The 20,407-nt window shown below is 42.2% G+C and overlaps 1 protein-coding gene and 1 long non-coding RNA gene across 3 annotated transcripts; one reads left to right on the top strand and one right to left on the bottom strand.

Annotated features, from left to right (window-relative positions):
• The first annotated feature begins 60 nt into the window (after nucleotides 1–60).
• Nucleotides 61–2,362, top strand: LOC117769347. The gene is made up of 2 exons (XR_004615195.1): nucleotides 61–1,181; nucleotides 1,232–2,362. It is a non-coding gene; the product is annotated as an uncharacterized LOC117769347 (long non-coding RNA).
• Nucleotides 2,090–15,526, bottom strand: clint1a (clathrin interactor 1a). 2 transcript variants are annotated; one of them, XM_034598206.1, is made up of 12 exons: nucleotides 15,316–15,526; nucleotides 11,524–11,628; nucleotides 10,539–10,635; nucleotides 8,859–8,967; nucleotides 7,854–8,018; nucleotides 7,541–7,724; nucleotides 6,751–6,967; nucleotides 6,554–6,656; nucleotides 5,918–5,983; nucleotides 5,125–5,429; nucleotides 3,962–4,172; nucleotides 2,090–2,808 (listed from the first exon to the last, which is right to left on the bottom strand). In XM_034598206.1, the coding sequence occupies exons 1-12, from the start codon at nucleotides 15,354–15,356 to the stop codon at nucleotides 2,525–2,527; spliced, it is 1,887 nt and encodes a 628-aa protein (XP_034454097.1). In that variant the 5' UTR covers nucleotides 15,357–15,526; the 3' UTR covers nucleotides 2,090–2,524. The 2 variants fall into 2 exon arrangements, with proteins under 2 accessions (XP_034454097.1, XP_034454098.1); XM_034598207.1 differs by having other exon boundaries at nucleotides 3,962–4,163.
• Between the last annotated feature and the right edge of the window lie 4,881 nt (nucleotides 15,527–20,407).

The raw sequence follows: 20,407 nt of genomic DNA, 5'->3' as shown, positions 1-20,407 counted from the left end.
GCGCAGTGGCTTCACTTTTGCTGCTTGAAGCTCTTTTGAATGAGGCTAATGACACAGCACAACAAATAACACACACCATTAACGAATTTCAATCAACTGTTTAATGTTGTAGATAAAGAATCTCGATGTGTAAATCAAATCAAAATGGGAATGATGCAAAATGTATTTTCTCTAAAAGGATTTTCAATCTTTTTTGTACATTTGCATATACTAGTGTCTCAGTAACAATCCCATTTTAGAGAAGATCAAAACGATTTAATGTTAAAAAAAAAAGAAAATGCATAAAACAATCTACTGAAATAGTTGAATAAAACAACAAACAGATTTTGGTCATTTTAATGCTTCAGACTCCAATGCAAGGCTACTATGTGTTAGTGTGCTCAGCTTGTCGAGCCCTTGGAGAGTAGGGAAGCACAACTTCTATTCTCCTGGGGCAACAGACTCCACCGCCTGCTCCTCTGGCTGGTGAATTATTTAGCTCATCGTTGACATACCAAATATGTCAGGCAGCCGAGAGTTACTTATTATCAATCGCTCATTACAAGGGTCAGGAGGCAACTGTCGGCAGGCACTTGAATCTCACAGATCACGTAGCTGCTGTACAGCTGAACAAGTTTCTTCATTGTCTGTTACACAACACATCCTCATCCAACCACAATTAACCTACTGCAACTCGCTCTCTTTCCTTTCACAGTTCTCCGTACCTGATGAGTCGCAACACATATAGACTTGGACTAATGACAATGTTTTCAAGATTGCTGTGTTTAATGTGTAACATTAATAAAGATGGAAAGTGAGGAGGCAGCATTATCCAAGATGCACCGTTGGAACATTTAAATAGACGACAGAGAGATGTGTGATACCATCTCAATAACAGTCTGCATCAACACTGAAGGTGCCACTTTCCTTGACAACTGAAGTAATCACTGGCCCGAACAATACAGATGTGCATGGGACAGAACAAATGAAACGTTCACACAGCTGCATCTGATATCTGTACAGATGTTTTCTACTATCTTTATAGTGTGGTTTTTCAGTTCTGATCTCACATTCAGATTATGTAATGCTTTCACTCAAAACCATGCACTTGCACTCAAATAGCCCCTGCTCGTGCTCACATTTGCTCTGCTTGTGCTCAAATTGTGCACTTAACCTCAGAGTCCCGATACTCCAACTTCATCGTTTCTCCTCGCGCTCAAAGTCTGCTCTCGGATTTCTCTTGGAGTTCAAGCGCAGGGTTTTGAGTGAAAAGATTGCAATATCTGAATGTGAAATCAGTAAGTCCTGCTCTCCAACCTAAAGACCATGCACTTGAATAAAGATATGGAAAAAAACTAATCTACAGACAGCAAACTTGGCTTGAGGTGCAAGTACAAACACATTTTTGTACATCGTAGAGAATTTCGGTTCTGGTCACCGTCCTCAACACTGAACACTCGCATTGTCTCCTCCAAAAAGGGGAACTGAAGAGAAAAAGGCAAAGGTCTCAGGCACTCTGTGCTGTAATAATGAACCCACAACCCACTGTATGTGGCTCTTTCTACCTACTGATTATCTCATTTGGATGCAAACTGATTATAATATTTCTCTTAGATAAAATATATAGATATATATTTATATATATCAAAATGAAAGGCCACAAAATTATGGGCTGTTCAAGGAAAAACTCCTACATATTAATCAACAGCTTTCACTCCAAACACTCATGACGTTACTGCAGCGCTGCCGACAGATCACTGTTACATAAAGGAATATAACAGCCACATCCGGAGAGTGTGGACACTTATGTACAAAGAGAAGGTGTCAATGTGCTTTGTTATAGGTCTTAAGTCAGATCTTGTTTGGTCTGTAGGATACAACCCTTCACATTGTCACTGCTTCTTCTATTAGGAACTTCATAACTTATTTTTAAGGGCTCCAGACTTATATTTACAGGTCAAAGGAAGAACGAGGACAAAAAAGAGGTAACTTGACAATCGGAAATTGTACTACATTAGAAAGTTAAAATGGCGGATCATGTTATCCAAAGTCACCATACAGTGAAGTAAAAAAATTATGCAGCTATGGATATAGTTTTTTTTTGTTTTGTTTTTGCTATTCTGGTGATTTCATTTGATTGAGGTTATAAAGCAAATACCTCTGACATTCTCACGCTGGCACACACCTTCTTCTTCTGACCAATTCATCACTAACTCAAGGCACACTATCAGTGTGTGTGTTTGACCACCAGCCCAGACCTGGCACATCATTGGTTGAAACAGCACACACACACGCACACACACACACACACACACACACACACACACTTATACCTTTATCACTATGCGGCATTACTTTCAAAAGAAGGAGATTGCAGGGTGTTGGTATTATAATAATTGACATTATTCAAGTACTCTTTGTTTGCAGCTCATAACAATCCTTCACCAATGGACGGAGAGAGAGAGAGAGAGAGAGACAGAGAGGGAGAGATAGAAAGAAAGAAACCCACACTGCTCCTCCTGACAATCTTTGCTCTCCAGCTGCATCACTTTCCAAAGTTGCCGAAGTCAGCAAAGGCATCATGTTTGGGCTGTTGGACCATTGCAGGATTCATCCCCATGGCACAGGGCATCCCCATAGTCATACCTCCCTGTGGCATCCCCATGTTCATGCCCATAGCCATCATACTCTGGTTGGGGGTCATAGCCATTCCCATGCCCATCCCCATTCCAGCACCAGGGTGCATCATGGGATTTACGGGCGGTCTGACTGCTGTAGTTCCAAGACTCATGCTAGAAACTCCTTGAGAGAGTATGTTGCCCTGGTTACCTGGAAACAACAGAAATAATTCAATGAATTAGAGAGCCAAAGAGACAGAATGCTTTGATGAAGTGGGAAAAGCCTGGATAAGGCACGGTGCACACTAATGCAGATATTTTGCGAGACAAACTTTTTACTCTGCGTTTGAGTCTCTCATCCACACACAAACTATGTTTTAAGTCACTAAAACTGATTTTTACAAATGCCTTCCAAAGTGTTGATTTTCAAAAACTCTGATATCTGTGTATCCGTGTGTACGTGTACAACTTAGCATTTAGGAAACAATGAAGTCACAGTTTACTTCACACATGCCCACTGTGTAATGAGCATTCATTTCTCTATGTTGGTTAGCACTGTTAGGTCTATTTACAAATTTACAGCTCAAGTTAGCCGTTACTGCAACTCATTATCTGCATTTACAGGCATCTGCCTCACCCACTATTAGTTGGACCACAGTGTATTTGATGGATCATTGATGTAGACTTTATCGTCATCTACTGGCCCAGCTTGCTTCTTTGAGCTTTTGTAGTTGTTTTTGTGTTCTTGTCAGACAGAGATATTTTGTAAAACGGAGGGGGAAATGTCCGTTAAAACAAAACCCTTATCTGCAGTAGTGTAGGCAAGGCATGAGGCCCCTTCAGATCGAGAGCAATCTGTGCTGTGCTGGCTACTGGGTTCAGAGCCAAGTTGGCGGAGTGACAGAGGTGGCAGGAGCGCTACTGGTGGGAAAACATGTCAACAAATTAGAGGAAAACTTATGTCCAAAAATAATAGCATGAAGAATCCAGGTCCAGGCACTCAAAGTGGTTTGAAAACTATATAAAGGCCTTTATTTCAATGGGCTTGAAGCAATAAAATACACAAACACATGTATCGGCTTATGCCTTCATGCCATTATTTAGGTTTTCCCTCTAATTTTTTGACAAGTTGGCGGACTGTTTTTCTTTTGTTTATAAATTTTCCCTACCTACAACAATCTGAGTGGTAAAAAGACACCTGACTAGAAATTTCGATGATGATTTCCTTTCCAGGTCGGCATATACCCCTCATTTCATTTCTATTGGACGTGTGTGTACGAGTGTTCGTCACAGCACGCCGTGGTCTAAGTTCTACTGTGCTGCGCGGCACAGGCACTAATGAAAAGAGTCACTATTCTTCTCACCATGTTGGAGAGTGTTGAGACTGGGCTGGTTCGGCTTGGTGGGACTAATTCCTGGACCCAAGAAATCCAGGCTGATGTTAACAGAGTGGTCCGACCAGGTGGAGGGGAGGGACGCTTTGGCTCCAGCATCTTGAGAGGCCACTCCCTGCTGCACAGACTGGAAGGGCTGGAGAGGCTGCAGATGTAGTGAACCCCCCATGTTCTGGAGGGGCTGAGGAAGACAAAGAGGAACACAAGCACAAATTCAGTGTGATGGAGACAAGTAATCCATACCTAAATAGAAATATACAGCGATAAGATACAGAAAAGCACTGAAATGCATGATGAAGATATATAGTTTCTATCATAATTCAAGGCCTTAAACCTTAAGCCTGACCCACTTAAACCTGATAGTGTAAGAATAGTGTCGTTGTGAACTCATTAAAAACATACCATACCAAGTCACGGGGGTAAAAGGGATTGGTGTGTGTGTCTTCTCAGTGAATCAAAGAATGAGTTTTTTGTTTTAAGTAGGTTGACAACCTCTTAACATCGACATATGCAGGCTTTTGTTGGGGTTTTATTGTTTTTTTTGTAACTCAAACCTCATTTTTCTCATTCTGTGTGTCAGTAACAGGAGGAGTGGGTGGTTAGTGGGTGGTCTCTAGGGGAAGAGAGCATCTGGTGAGGCTGCATGTTAACCCTCTACCATCATGCTTGTCCTCCATCTTTCAATCACGCGAGTTATGCATGTCTCTATCACAAGCAGACTGACTGATGTGGTCAACAAGCAGTGAGAACAGTGAGTACATGTGTGGAAAATTAAAGCTTTTGTGCCGGAGTCACAGGTTGGTTGTGATTTCTCACGGCTGTTTGGCTCTACACTCCAGAATATTACTAAAAGCACTCATAGTGAAATTATAGGGAAATTACTGACTCAAATGAGAAATTAACCCTGTGGTTGTACAAATACAGTTGGCTAAATCACACACACACACACACACACACACACACACACACACACACACACACACACACACACACACACACACACACACACACACACACACACACACACACACACACACACACACACACACACACACACACACACACGTTGTTAAGATAAATAATTCCTTGAATTATTAAAAGCAGAGTGTGTGTATGAGTTTAATCATGCATACCTGTGATGTAGACTGGGGCAGGATTGTGCTGCTCATGCTCTGTGTGCTGCTCATGCTAAAGTTGAGGCTCTGGGAGGAGTTGAGGGTCTGAGTTGGACCCATCAAATCAAACAGGTCTGCTGAGGCGGGAGCAGAGGCAGGAGCTGAGACTGGGACGGGTGCTGTGACAGTGGCAGGAACTGCTGTAATGGTGCCAAAGAGGTCATTTTTGCTGGTGTCGGCAGTCTGACCGGATACTGGCATCTGACCTCCGGGGAAGGCATTCCACTCTCCAAAGTCTCCAGTACTGTTAGAGGCTGGTGCTGCTGCAACGAGATAAAAGACTGTTGTGTCAATGTTTGAATTTGTAATTTTCAAACAGTTATGTTTGTACTGTGAGCTGTGTAATTGTAATCTGCAAATCAAAGTCACGCAAGCAAATCTGTGGCAGTCACATTGATTAAAAATTATCATCTGAGTCTTCAGTGAGGCCAGTTCAGCTTTATTCTGGCCGTTCTCAGTGACCACCAGTGCCATATTTTACATTTTCATTGAACTCGTCCTGTTGTGTCTCTCCCTCACTGGCTCTCTCAGCTTCCTCCACCCCCACCAACTTCTTCCTCTGTCCCTGTCTCCTTGTCATCCATAACAGGAGTTGATGTGTGTCTGTTCTTGTTATGCAGAGCAGGTAGCAGGCTCCATATGGCCAGGGCTCCCTCCCAGCATCCCTGTGAATATTCTAGCAGTATGGCTGCAACAGCACAGCACACACATGCACTCCTAAAAAAAAAAAAAAACCTTACTTAAAACCTACCAGATCCTGAGGGGAGGCCTACGGAAGCAGCAGGTGAAGAGAAGTCAGCAAATCCCCCGAAAAGGTCTGCATTGAGAAACAGAGGTAAACACGTCAATTTTACACAAGCACGCTCCAGGTGTCATTCTGCCATACTTAGCATTCCTTCAGTGTCACAAATGTAGGAGGAAGGGAGGGGCAGTGGCAGTAGATAGGTGGAGGAGGCCAAACATCTGTTCGGCGCTCCCACCCTCTCCATTCACCAGGGACTGCTCCAAAAACATCTGGTGCACTTAGTTCCTATACATCAACTCCCTCCCCCTGCTGTCCCCAAATTCTGAAGCTCGCATCAGCAGCTGGGCACTGTCACTGCAAACAAGAGTCTCGTCCTGTAGTCGCTGTGGAGTTCCCTGGATTTACTGGTATCTACCGTGTTTGCTAAGAATATAAAACGAGTAGAACATATTTTCCCTTTTGGGCAGAGACATGCTGTTTCCCTGAGGTTCCAGTCTTCGTGCTAAGCTGCACTGAACATGTTTTGGAGCAATTTTCCTGCTAAAACCAGAAATGCAACTGGTATGATTCCACTTGGCTAACTCCTGGTAAGACAAACAAGTGCCTTTTAATGATACATCAGGGTATTTAACGACATTGTACCTGTGGCAGTGGGCTGGCTCGGTGTTGGGTCCACCATTAGTAGGTCCACTAGGCCGCTACTGGAAGGCTGAGGGGCTGAAGCTGCAGCTGCTGCTGGCTGGGGCTAAAATACAGAACATTTAGGAAAAGATCAGCACACAACAGAAACATAACTATATGTTTAAAACCTGATATGCTTGTTTGTGTGCTCTTGATACCTGTTGGGTGGTGGTGCTCGGGCTTCCGTCTCCTGTGTAGTGGGCTGCGGCCCCCAAGTCTACTTTCTTGGAGGGGCCCCCTCTTTTGCGTGTTGCCGTTGTCTCTGTTGCTTGAACTATCTGGAGGCTCTTGGTGGTAACAGTCTCCTCTTCATCTTTGAACTCTTTTCCAGACTGGCCGTTGTGAGATGAGCGACCCCGCTCCTCTTCGTGGTCACTGTGGAGAGAATAGAGGGTCAGAGAAGATGACCAGTTATGTGAGGACATAATAAATATGTTCTCTAGCTATCAAAGAACAAAATCAATCATTATTTTAACCCTGTTGTGGATGAGGATCAGGATGTCCCGATCAATCATTTTTTGACCATTTATTTCAATGGCAAAGACAAAAATGAAAAATGATGAAACAAAAAGGATGAGAAAGTCGCCACTCATTGGACACAAGGCAGAGATTTTGGACTGACATGTTACACAGCACTGTCCACCATCGTCATCAAAGCAGCAAATACAGAAATATATTTTAGACGATTGGTGTTCGTCCCTGTAGTAGAGTTCTAAGACTTGTGGAATCAGTAACAAAGTGCATTGAAACTCTTTTGACAGCTCATGTTGTGTTTAGAAAGAAAACTGATATAAGAACCTTTAACAGCATCAGAAACTTAACTTTTGTTGTTTATCCTTTATTGAAAAACAACTTTTGGTGGTTGGAACTTCCCTTTCTGGAAAATTGTTAGTGCCTTTAAGTTTTATATGGAGTCAAATTAAATATTCTATCTCGTCCATCGTCTACCTAAATTGATCTGGTGAGTCGTCTCTCTCCTTCTTTCTAAATTTGCTGATGGTGTCATCTATGGTGCTGCCAATTTTGTCGCTTATCTCTCCAAACTTCTCGCTGAAGGGGAACTGCCCTTTACTCCTATCCCAGTCGTCATCCCACTTTCCTTGGTTCTCGCTCGTGTCGTACCTGTCTCCCGCTGGAAAGAAGGAATTCAAGTAGGAGGGAGAAGAGATGGGAGCAAGAGAAAAAGGGAATTTGATTGAATTAAAACACTGATGTTTTCATTAATTATCTATTTATATTACTCACTCAACTGAGGACTTACAGTAACCTCTGTATCCCATACTGTCTGAGGATACCCCGATGTATTTGTCTTTATTCTTCTTTGCTTTTTTCCGTTCTTCCCTCAGCCTCTCATCGTCCTGGACAAAGTCCACCATCTCCTTCACCTTCTGACGCACATTCACACCCTGGTCCTTCCCATTTTCATCTAGGGACCGAGATGTGGACACAGAAATTCACATGATGAAGGAATTAGCAACTTTTTGTTTTAACTTAACAATGTACGGGAGCAATTAAAATGTGTAATAAACATCTCTGCACAAGAAAGCTGGATGTTTTTGTTTGTACACGGCATTTTCTACATACACGTTGTTGGGAAGAGTGAAAGCAGCTTTAAAGCAGTGTGTGTGTGGTTTAACAGTTTGTGGAATAAGTAGGTTATTAGCGCCTTCATCCATTCATTACAGCCCACACTGAAACTATTGTTATTAACCTTGTACAATGCTGAGGTGTAGAAAGCCTCATCCAATCAATTTGAAACTAGAATTACCGCCTTGTTGTCGTAAGCTTCCCCCAAACAATTAAGCTGCAGGAAATAAGGTGACAATCTCCTCTTCTGTTCCTGAGTTATAGTGTTGAATAACAGCCAGAACATTATGATATCACAGTGAAGCTGACCTTTGACCATTTGAATATGCAATGTCATCATGTCATCATTTTATCCTATTAGACATTTGTGTTAAATGGTTTTGGAATGTTTTAATTCTTTTGTGAGGTCACATTGATCTTTGACCACCAACTTCCGATCAGTTCATCCGTGAGTTTGTACCAAATGTTGCACCAAATACAATGAAATGAAAGTAGTCTTGAGATATCTCCACAATGCAGAAACATAAAGCCTCCGGCCACTGCTCTCACTCACAGACGCATAAAACAACTCAACGGTGGATCAAGAGTTTTGTTTTGCAAGTTTGTGTATGTACAACACTGTCAACATGTGAGGAAAGAGATGGCATGAAGGAGAGAAAAGACCAGAATAATACCTTACCTACAAAGTGGTAGCTTTGTAATGATTTAAGGTCATACAGATGTTCTCGGGTACTGGTTACAACCCTCTCTGATCCATTCCTGATTAGATGGGCCAGCAGCAGCAGAGACTGAGGAAAAGACAGAAGTTGAAGCAAAACTTACTTGAGCTTTCATTCCTAAACCTGGATCTTGTCGGAGTCAGTCTGACCCTTTCAAGCTGCAATTTCACCTCTGCGAGTTTATGAGCATGTTTTTATTTGTCGAGATTAGTGGTGCACCGATGTATCGGCCGTATATCGGTAGCGGCCGATATTCGCCTCGTTTACTGCCATCGGCAATAAACTTGACTTTCACCGATAACATTGGCCGATGTTCATTGGTATGTTTTCTGCAGCCAGATTATGGTACGCTGACGCCGGGTTTAAACCGGGCGCTGAAGCGCTGCGCTGCGCGGCGCTGAAGCGCCGCGCAGCGCAGCGCCAAGGAAAGCCAGGCGCCTCCCATCCACCCCCCTGTTAAACCTTTGTGCGGTTCACATGGGCTGCGATGCGCCGCGCCAGCGCCCTTCACCGATGGTTTCGGCGTGCGAGCGAGCATATCGCGCCAGGAAACAGACTGAAAAATGATTTTAAACGATATAAATGACATATTTTATATGATATAAATGATCAAATACGCATCCCATACTTTGTATTCCCCTTCTGTTGTCCTGGAGTTTTAATTTTCCCAATTTTCCCAATCACATAATTAAATGTCCCCCTCTGCCCATCCACTACAGCCACACAAGCAGTCATATAGATAAAAAGAGAGGGAGGGGGGGGGCTAAAGGCTTGCTTGGAGAATACGTCATTTACCCCCGACACTGAACGGGTTACATACAACAACAAGCGGAGAATCGCGGGCTGACCGGCGCGGAGAAATGCGGGTCCGGTGTGCACATGCGCAACAGGTACTACATACAAACAGCAGAGACAATGTCGGCAGCGTCGGCTGTGTGGGATTTCTTCACTGTCTCAGAGAAAGACATGTTCAGCCGACATTTCAAGAGGGGGTAATACCACCAAGGATTACAACATGGCATCTAAAGTTACACTTGTCACTTTTTCTGTTTTTCATATTATTCAAGTAATAAACAAATGTTGCTAGCATGCTGTTCCTGTTAGCTAACATTAACTTGCAGTTCATCGACTTGATTATTTTCAGGAGACTGGTCGTCTCTCATGTTAGGTTGGATTGACTTCTTGTTGCTTTTACTCATGTTTATTACCAGCCTTTTGCACAGGTTTTTGCGAAGGTTAACTAAAGTTAATAAAGCACTTTTAATTCAGATTTAGTCAGGATTTCAACAGCGCTCTCCCAGTGTACGACCTACTCCGCCATTCGCCAAACCGGAACATCAAACTTTTTTTTAATAAGGGCCAAACGTAAAGGTTTGTTGTTGATATCTTATACTTGCCAGTATGTAACAGATGATTTAATGTTAACATTAACATAATATTTAGTTGGTTTTAAACAGGCTTTAATCTGGGTTTGTTTTAAACCAAATCCAACTTGGATCAACTTGGGTCTGGTGCCATATTTTTAGACATAATCAAAACTCTTCTATGCTCCAGCGTGAATTCCACATGTCATAAATAAGCATGTGTGTTTTGTCAGATGTTGTAACAGTACAACACTAAACAACAGTAGTGAGTCACACCTTGTAGATTCTCCTCCAGTTCTTCTTGCTGTCTCTCAACATGCGGGCCCACAGCATGTTCATCACCTCTGGAAACTGCTCATACATGAAAGTGGATCTGATCAAACAAGACAAAGAGGGAAACGTTGTATTTTCACTGTTTCAGTATTTAGTTTTGTAATTATCTCTTTATTTTAAAGCCTGTGACAAAAAACTCCCAATAACTACAGAGCCCCATGAACTGAACTAAGGTTGCATTTCAGGTAATACAGGTTCCTTGAGCATATTTGTGTTTGTGTTTCCCACACAGGCCTAGAATCATAAGATCAAAAAAGGATTAAAGGTGATAGCCATGTATATGTCATTTTGCTTCAGGTCATTGTCTTTTTAATTTACAGCTGTGCAACAAAAATATCTGAATTAAAATAAAATTAAAGAGACATGCAGAAGACAGACTGGAAAAACACCTGAAGGTCAGGAAATGTTTCAAAAAGATCCTCTTATTATTTTATCTGCTTCCCTAGTTTTACTGTGTAACCATAAAATAATGACAATGTTACCATGGTATATGTATGTAATTTATGTTTAGTTTCTGTCAATCTCTCTGGTCGGCTACATAATTAATGTTTAACTGCCAATAAGAAGAGAACAATAAAAAGTTCTATCTCTGCCCGAATACTGATAATAAATCCAGTGCTAATGTTGTAACATGTAAGGCTTATTTTTATCCATGCCAGTGGCACAGTAGTGTCTGGCAAGCAAAAAAGCACAACCTTGAAAACAGGGACTTTTGTGGTCAGGGCCCGCGAACCAACACTTAAAATAGGCTCATATAGTTTAGACGTACTATAGGTTAACTTCCAGAGCTCTCGAAAATGTTCCTGGAAAAGTTGCTGCAGTCGTAAAGGGCTTTGATATAACCTTTCGGCTGTTTTATTTTATTTGCAATTGACCTTGGTTATTTTTAGCATGACATGTTGTACAACACACTGTGTGCTTTCCTTACCTTGAGATTTCAGTCATCAGCTGTCCGGATGGTCCCCAGGGGTCGTCATTGGTGGCCTCTCTGACTTTAGATTCTACCTCTGAGTAGTTCATCACCACGTTGGTTCTGTACAGTGGAATAAAAAACAACATGATATTTGAGATTTCGGTTCAAAGTAAGTGTTCTTCAGTGAGATCTGCAATATGCGTGATAATAGATTACAAGTTCTCTCATCTCGCCATGGCCATTTACATTAGAGAGTACTTGTGTGTGATTTGAATATACTCCTCAAAAACAAAGTATATATAAACATAAATGGCTCTCAGTGAAACAGGGATGTGCTCGCTGTGGGTTCTGAGAAACTAACAAAAAAAAAGGGAAACCTCCAGTGAGAAGAAACTATCACTACCAATTTTAGCTATCTAATAATCTCAGGTTTGTTTCTAAAACACTAAGTGAAAAAAAGAGAAGAATAATACACCGCCATGTGTACACCATGTGATTAACAAGGCCGGTTTGGCAGCCTGTGAACATGCTCAGAATAATGAAACAACAAACTTGCTGCAGTTTTTCAGTACGTCCTCACATATGCAATTGCATATGTGAGGACGTACTTATTTCCAGTCTGTACAAGCTTTGCCACGAAAAGTGTGAAATATAAAGGATGTACAGTCATTTCAGATGCATTGTGGTCTGTTTAAAACAATTATTTCACTTGAATTTATAGAGGAAGTTCTGAATTTAATTCTGACAATTTAATAAATATGTCATGTATCATACCAATGACTTGATAAACTGGTTATCTAGCCCATTGTTTACAGTGTCAGGTGTTGGACAGACCAGTTTATCCATTTTAGCTCAAATACATTGCTTTAAGAATAAAGCCATTTTTACCTTGGCAAGAGGCATAGAAGCATTTTTTTGGTTTTGTTTAATAGCCTGAATATGAATTGTTTCTTACAGGACTACAGAGGTTTTATCTAGAGGCATCTTATCCCCGTTAATCTTGTAAGCCCACATCTTTAGCCAAAACAAGGCAAGGAAAAAATATGTGAAAGCTGCAATTCCTCATCCTTCCTTGACTACTGCCACATCAGCAATAAAATGTACAGGGCCTGGAGGAGCAGCATTGATTTGATGGTAGCGTTAACAGAGGTACACCCTCTTTGTGGTTATGGAGAATGGGCTGTACTACTACAGCAAGCTGCAGGGTATATCCAGCACTCCGACAACACTCTAGTTTTGTAAAATTCGCAAGTGGAACCAAAGGTTAGAGTCACTTCATGTCTCTTCTGATGAGTGTTCTTCATATCACACTCAGATCAGACCTGGATCAGCATTTTTTAAAGTCAGGTTTCATTTATATTCATTACTTTGTGTGTGCTCTGTTACTAACTGTGTATAACCTCTGGCAATGTAAGGGATACTACACAATGTTTGCATGACTGACAAGCCTTTTACAGAGGATATGATGTAGTGATGCAATAGTTTAACTCTTCTCAGTAGTAGCGCCTGTACTAGTTATCAGCCAGATAAAAACGGAAGCTGTGAGCCGCTCTCACAGTGACACACTATCACAGAGATTTCCATAGAGATACAGCACTGCAACGGTCTTTGAAAACATTTCCCTTTAGAGTTCAGCTCCTGAACCCAAGTGTATTTTATTCTTCACTTGTAGATTGTCATTTAGCATCTTAAAAAACACTTATTAATAAAATGTATTATTATTATTATACATGTTATTTTCATTCATTGTAAGGCCTATTTAACACAGGATAAAACATTAACTTGCATCACCCCACCTCAGCAAAAGCCTGGGCTTAATCATACAACAGTACGAATGACTCACTCACTGTTTGTTAGGTGACATTTAGTGAAAATTATTCAAATATGTGTCAACACAAATAAAGTGGTCTTTTCTTAATGTCTCAAAACACCATGCACTTTCATTACGGGCAATTTCAAAGACGCCCAGAGGAAAACAAACATGGAGACTCCCTTTCCTTTAATCTCTGAAATTCACACCATTCCTTTATCTTTCTAGGTCTGCCCCCCCCTCCCTCTCTGGGTCTCCTATGTCCCCGGAGGTCACACTCCAGGGAGACAAGTGTTTTTTCAGCAGGAATGCAGTCTTGGACCAGCTTAAGAACACGCTATTGTTTGGCATGGAATAATTAGCCGTTGAACCTTAGAAGGGAGGAGAAATTGTACAAAAGCCATACCGCAGCTTTACAGTACAGGACATCAGGCTCAAGTTAAGTCAGCAGCTAAAATTTAACCAGGGCGTAGAGCAGAACAATAGACGCACGGGCCCAGAGGTGTTGCACAAGTCCAGTGCTGGCTGGTAAATAATTTCAGGTACTATATTACTGCCGTCAGTCATGCAGGCTTGTACGGACAATGCCCTTAGAGACTACGCAAACACTCATGAGTGTACAAGTACCAATGACTCACAATGTACATGTAATATGCTTAATGACTTCGTTCACGTTTTACCTCATAATTACCAGTTCATTTCTATCTTAAATCCAAACAATCACCATTTAATCAAAACCTGTGTACCTGACATGACAAGTTTAACTGAGAAACTTGACCTTAAAGCTTAAATAAAAGATCATTCTTGCACCAACAAGCAGAAAAAAAACCAGGATCACTGGTTATAGGGTTGGGTAATATGGTCAAAATTATATAAAGATAATATAATATCATGATACATGTCATATTATCAATTCTTTTAAGTTTGAGCTCCTGAGTGAAGGTTGTGGTTTAAAACTCTGATAAACACAAAAACATTTTACAAATCTGAGGTATATCAATTTTGTGTTATACCTCCTCACTTTGCTCACACAATGCATAAGGAATACCTCAGTATATATTGGACTTTGGCTATTTTGTTCTTGATAAAAGTCATATTGTGATATTCATTGATATTGTTTTAGTGCCCAGCCCTAACTGGTCACTGATAGACAGTCCCAATGCAGTGACAGTTTACCATATGCTCTGATATAACTGATAGGACTGCTGCCTATGTACTGTACATATATAGTAAACTGGACGAATGTGTTTATTGTTAAAATACGTCTATTAAAGTGAGGCTTTTTTTGTCCTGGTGTATTATTTTGGAATAACATCTGCGGTCTTATTTCACTTCATCAGACTGAGACCTGGTTGCTTCCACTTGACAAGCAGCCATGATATAGGATTAACATTATGAAAGTATTGAAAAGTTGATCAACAGTAAACCAGCCATGTGGTGTTAAACAACACAACTTACAGTACAGCTGTTGTAACTCTGAGTGAAACTTAGCTGCAAGTGTCATGGCAGAGCAACACATTTGTATTCTCTGGATAAATAAAACCAGACGATGTGGAGGCAGGTTAGACGGAGAGTGTTTTAAGGTAGAAACGTTTTCACTCCCTGGCGGCTCGGTCCAGGAGCTGTCAAACTAGCTTAGCTGGCTAGCCTGGTGGGCTAAAGCTATGTAGCCAGCGGGCTACATAATTAGCTCGTTAGCTAAGTGAGTTAGCTTGCACTGTCGGAGAAAACGCACAAACAACGCGCTCGCTGATCGAACAACACTGCAAATGATATCTCACACCAGCCAAACGACCGAGTAAAGTAAGCGTGACAAATAAACTGGTACTTATCGCTAACATAATCAGTATTTGTCAAAGTCAGCTTAGTAGCATTCATGCTAGCTAACTTGTTGGAGTGACGTGACGTCAAAGTTTTGGGTACGTGTCTCTTTCAAACAGGTAAAGAACTCGCACAAACAACACGGGGCGAAGTGAACTTCGCTCGGGGATACTCACGCTTTGTCCACCATCTCCCTGACCTTCCACATGTTCAGCATCTTGGCTCCGTGTACAGGGGCTTCGTGCCTGGCCACAAACAACCGTTTTACTCCAGACGGACACCGACACCAGACCTTAAACTCCAGTAAAGTGAACTCTTCTCCACCTCTCGCTCTCTCCAGGCAGGAGGCGCAAACGCACCAGCGGATAGACCGGAAAGGTTACTACGGGAAATGTGCGTCATCACACCTGCGCCAGGCAGCACTGGAGTTGTAGTTTCTTCGTAGTGTCGAGGAAAAAGTATTACTACTGTAAGTACTTTAGCATTTTACACATAAGTTCCCTTTGTACCACGACTGAGGGGGAACAACAAGGGAGACATATGGTAGAAATGTTAGAAAAGTTCCATTGCAATTATTTGGCTTTTTAGGCTTATTGTAGGTATATTGTTATTGGTGTAAATGTTGGCCAATAAGCAAAAGATTGCAGAATAGAAATCTAAAAACATAAATTAGAGCAGGGGTGCATCGAGGTAGTTTTTTTAATTTAGGGCACATGGGTGAACCACACTTAAATTGGTTCCTGAAATTTGCCGGACGGGCTGTATGTGAGAATGCAAGTATCAGTTGCTATGAACTTTCCCCCGAACTTTTTGTGCGAACCCCCCCCCCCCCCCCCCCAGTTAAATGTCTGGAAACTGTCAGAGTCAGCCCATGTGAGAATCCCGATGTAAAATTCCCAGCGAGGGAGTGGGCCAGTTTAATGACATTTCTAACATGCAACAAAGAAGAACCACGCAGAGGATGCCGGAGTAGATGTAAACTCTGAAAGACAATGTGATTTATACATCAAGTATATCTGTTCAGGCGCCACCTCTCATCTGAATGTCTTGTTCCTGTTGTTGTGATCTGGACAATCTCCTGCTGCGTTCGTCATATGTGAAAGGCAAACTCTTGAAAAGGTCCGGACCCATTTTTTTCATGTCCACAAAAACAGCTTTGGACCACAAACTGTACAATTAGAAAAGAGTGTATGTCTTTTGTAACATAGAGCACTGACAATGGGTTAAAGATTAAAGATTCCTACTTAAAAAAAACAAAAAGAAAAAAAGAAATTAATTTAACAGATAAATAATGAATATATAAAGAAAATGTGTGCTTTATGTTCATATACAAATCAGATTTTATCCTCAGATGTTTGTTAAACTTTGAGATACCCGTATCTGTATCTGCAGTGAAAAACAGCTGGGCCGTGTTCTCCAGCACAGACATTTCCCCCAACTCTGTGGCCTACACCATAGTCAGCAGGTCACCACCCTGTGTGTTTTCCATCCCTCCTCATCTGGCATTCAGGCATGCTACAATGACCCGGTGATGCTGTGTGACAGGCCAGGCAGGGCACTGGCTGTTTGTGTCAATCCAGATCAATCACTCCCTCTTCTGGACAGACAACGTCATCAACGCGCACAAAGGTCACAGGGTGTACTCAAGCCAGGCCTGATGTGTTGAGCAGGGGAGGTCAGTGTATAGCAAGCGAAACACCCTTGACTGACTGAGCCTCATCTGAAATATAGACACCGTCGTTTTAGGAATAAGATTAACTGGTTGATTTTAAAAAGAGTATTAAATGACAAGTCACAAGCAATTTTGTCTGCTTTGAAATATGCCTTGGACTCTCCTGTGACTGGGCGTAGACAAAAAAGTATTAAGACACTTTGTCGTATTGATTGATATTCCAGTGGGCAAGATGAGCCCTCGGATGCCCTACATCTGACAGGCTTCTCTATTCTCTAATGATACGTGTAAATATGGCCCACTGCTTACACTTCTATAGGAGAGCAGGAGGAAACAACACAATAGCCAAAATACAACCCATTTGAGAAAAAAACAACAAGAAACAGCACTTAACAGCCCAGAATGCACTGCACCCGAGGGAGCAACCTCAATTACTGTTACACGTCCAAAGAGGAGAACTCTGGGAGAAGTGATTGCTGAGATGGAAATGGCTGTGTATGTGTTTGTGTGTGTGTGTGTGTGTGTGAGAGAGAGAGAGAGAGAGAGTGTGTGGGTCGGAAGAGGATGGATAGAAAAGCACTCAGTAAAAAGATCTTTCAGAAACACTTTACCTCGGTGACGTTGACGCGAGCTGTTGATTGACGGGCACTTCTCGACAGAAACCAGAGCTATCAACCTATCTGCCACGCATTAAGAATGGCACGGTCCTCGGGGAGGGGCCTAAGTGGTAAATGATGTTGCTCAAGACACTCTCTGTCAACAATGTGTGCGTGTATTTTATGAGTGTGCGAGTGCTGAGGATGGCAAAGTATTCAATCAAAGCTTTGATTGAAAACCCTGGTGTCCTTAAATATCAGAAGTCTGCTCGCTGATGAATAAGACGCATGTGTGTGTGCAGGAGTGAGCTTTTTTGTGTGTGTGTGTTTTAAATAAGGTATGATGGGGAAATAACTGGGCTGGTAGAAGTATGATCTCAAACAATATTTATTAAGTTTAATTGTGCTGTCAACGCGGTCTTTGAAATGTTTTAGAGGCAAACACATTCTCTGTAAGAAATCGTGTAGACCCATATTCTCTCGTTGGATTCAGAAGGAAATGTCAGCCTCTGCTTGATATTTCATATTTTATAACTACGTTCCATTCATCATCATGCTCGTCGGTTGATCATCAATTTGGTCTACCGAGACCAAGTTGTCACTAACAACTTTTGAGTTGCAGGAGATGAAAAAACTAAGCCGGATAAACATGATGCAACTGTAACCCAAGCATCACTAGGGGGCACTCTGACTGTTCTGGTGCTGGAGAGGCTGCTGATTGTTTTACACACAGTGAGTGTGTTCACCTTCTATGCACGTGTGTGTGTGTGTGTGTGTGTGTGTGTGTGTGTGTGTGTGTGTGTGTGTGTGTGTGTGTGTGTGTGTGTGTGTGTGTGTGTGTGTGTGTGTGTGTGTGTGGGTGTAAGCCAGTGCGACCACTGGGGGTCGAGGCTGTGTGTTTACATGGCTGAAGTTCCCATGACAAATGTGGTCAGAACATCATCTCGATTTGGAAATGTGCACAAAGAAGACACCGCTTCTACAACTGTGCTATTATTCTCTCTTGCACTCCAAACATGTGCTTCCAATCTCTCCAAAAAACACACAGTGCTCTTTTTTTCTCTCCTTTTTCAGTTTTACAATGTCATTAGAAAACAATGTTCTTTGTTTTGCACATTAGCTATGAATTAACGAACCCGCCCATCTTTGTGCCTGCAGAAGAGGTTCTGATCTGTGGAGTCGCTCGCTGGGGCCCAGCTTCCCTCCTGTCACTGTGAGGGTTCTTTGGCTGCTGTTATATTTCAGGCTGTTATTGTTGGCCCTCTTGCAGCCCCGGTAAGATCTTTAGTCCTTTTCCCAAGCGATATAACCCCCACACACATCACACAGTATCTGACCCCTGTCTCCATGACATATGACAGGTCCACTGCGGTGCGTGTGTGTGTGGGCATGTCGGCGAGGGCTGGCCTGTTTGTGTGTGTCGGTTCGCTTTCATGTAAATGTGTTGTAAATATGTGTGCACCGCATAGAGATGTGTGTATGTGTGCAACAGTACAGAGCGTATCTGGTACAGTGTGTATGTACTGAATATGCTAAAACAATGAGGCCACTTGTCACATGTTCAAAGACCCTCAAACAACCCGCTGTGATCTCAAAACCACACACACAGATGTTCCTAATGGGACTAAAGTAGCATTCACATTCCTGTGGATAACCAGTCTGTTTATTTTTTTCTCTAAACTGGACTGGACTGCCACTTTCCCTGGTGAGAAAAAGGATGGAAGATGATGAAAAAAAAGAAAATGTGAGGAGGCTGATGAGAGAGGCTCCACCACAAGTTTAAACCTCCAAAGCCAACTGTGAGTACAGCTAAACCAGCAAATCTCAGCGGTGCGGTGATTTAAAGGTGACAATAACTCTAAAGTGTGTAATGGAAGCTGATGCCGGTCTGCGATTCTATGCTAAGTTAAAAACTGCCATTGTCTCATTCGCCTCACGCAAGGAAATGAGCTCGGTGTAATTGTGAAGGATTATGTTTATGAGTCAGGGTGTTACAGTAAATCCTGTTGCTTTGTACATGAGCTGTGCACATACACACCGAGGAAACCGCACAGGTATATATATACGCTGAAGTCCTGAGAGCATCTGCTCCTTTACAACCAGATTGAATTAGCAATTACAGAGAGTAAAAAAACCAGAACAAAACATCTGGAGCTGTAAGCAGCTGAGGTTATAAATCTGAGAGGTGGGTGGGAGGTAGGGTATGAAAATGAGCCAAAGTGAGATTCTCAAGGACAGTGTCCCTGATTGGTCCATTAACATTCCAGGGGTGTCAAAAAGGACCCGAGGCAATGGGAGAAATGGGACAGAGCAGAGGGCTTCAGAGGGCGTGTGGGAAACCAGTGAATGGAGAGGTATAGAGCTCACAGGGGCAAGGTGTTGGGAAATGCAGAAAGAGAAAAGATTGTACGGCTGAAGAGATACATGGATGTTGTTTGTGTCTTGAACCTCCTCACAGGAAATCACCCTGATAAGTAGAGAGAGAGAGAGCTGTGGAAAATGCTCAGGGGAAGTGGAGGAAAAAATACCTTGAGCCATGTGGGTACAAGACTTAATAAAGTGAGGCTGAAGATCACCACTTTGCCAAACCCTAATAAAAAAACAGCCTCAAGTAAACGTGCCCGGGTGTTCATGAATGTATCTTTAACAATTTTTTATCCTGCTCGGTTTAAGTCCACATGAATATGAGGCTGGGAAGCCACAGCGCCATTACCACATCTGTTTCTGCTATTATTGGCACAATAAATTACGTAGGCAATTTGTTTGCACTGTTGTTAGAGTAATAGAATCAAATTATCCCATGTTAGGGAAATGATTATGTTCGAAGCGCAACCCATCAGGGATTCACAAAGGCAATCAGTGAAGTAAGGCAGAGCTGAAATGTTGGCGTCGTGCACATCGGCAGTTCCAGGTCCACTACGTCATTTAAAAGAACTTCCTCAACTCTGGATTGGAGAAAACAGCACCTGGTGGACTGTTTCACCCACTCAGTGCAGAAGC

This window comes from Hippoglossus hippoglossus, chromosome 10 (assembly GCF_009819705.1).
Source record: "Hippoglossus hippoglossus isolate fHipHip1 chromosome 10, fHipHip1.pri, whole genome shotgun sequence".
Lineage (NCBI taxonomy): Eukaryota > Metazoa > Chordata > Actinopteri > Pleuronectiformes > Pleuronectidae > Hippoglossus > Hippoglossus hippoglossus.
The sequence above is the reverse complement of the archived record's forward strand: the minus strand, read 5'-3'. Positions and strand labels throughout refer to the sequence as shown.

Coding starts and splice junctions, on each gene's coding strand:
- clint1a (XM_034598206.1), bottom strand. CDS start 15,356: ATGCTGAACATGTGGAAGGTCAGGGAGATGGTGGACAAAGC. Junction 8,968..10,538: donor ACTGGAGGAGAATCTACAAG/GTGTGACTCACT, acceptor TCTTTTCCTCAG/TCTCTGCTGCTGCTGGCCCA. Junction 6,968..7,540: donor GACTCACCAGATCAATTTAG/GTAGACGATGGA, acceptor TTCTCTCCACAG/TGACCACGAAGAGGAGCGGG.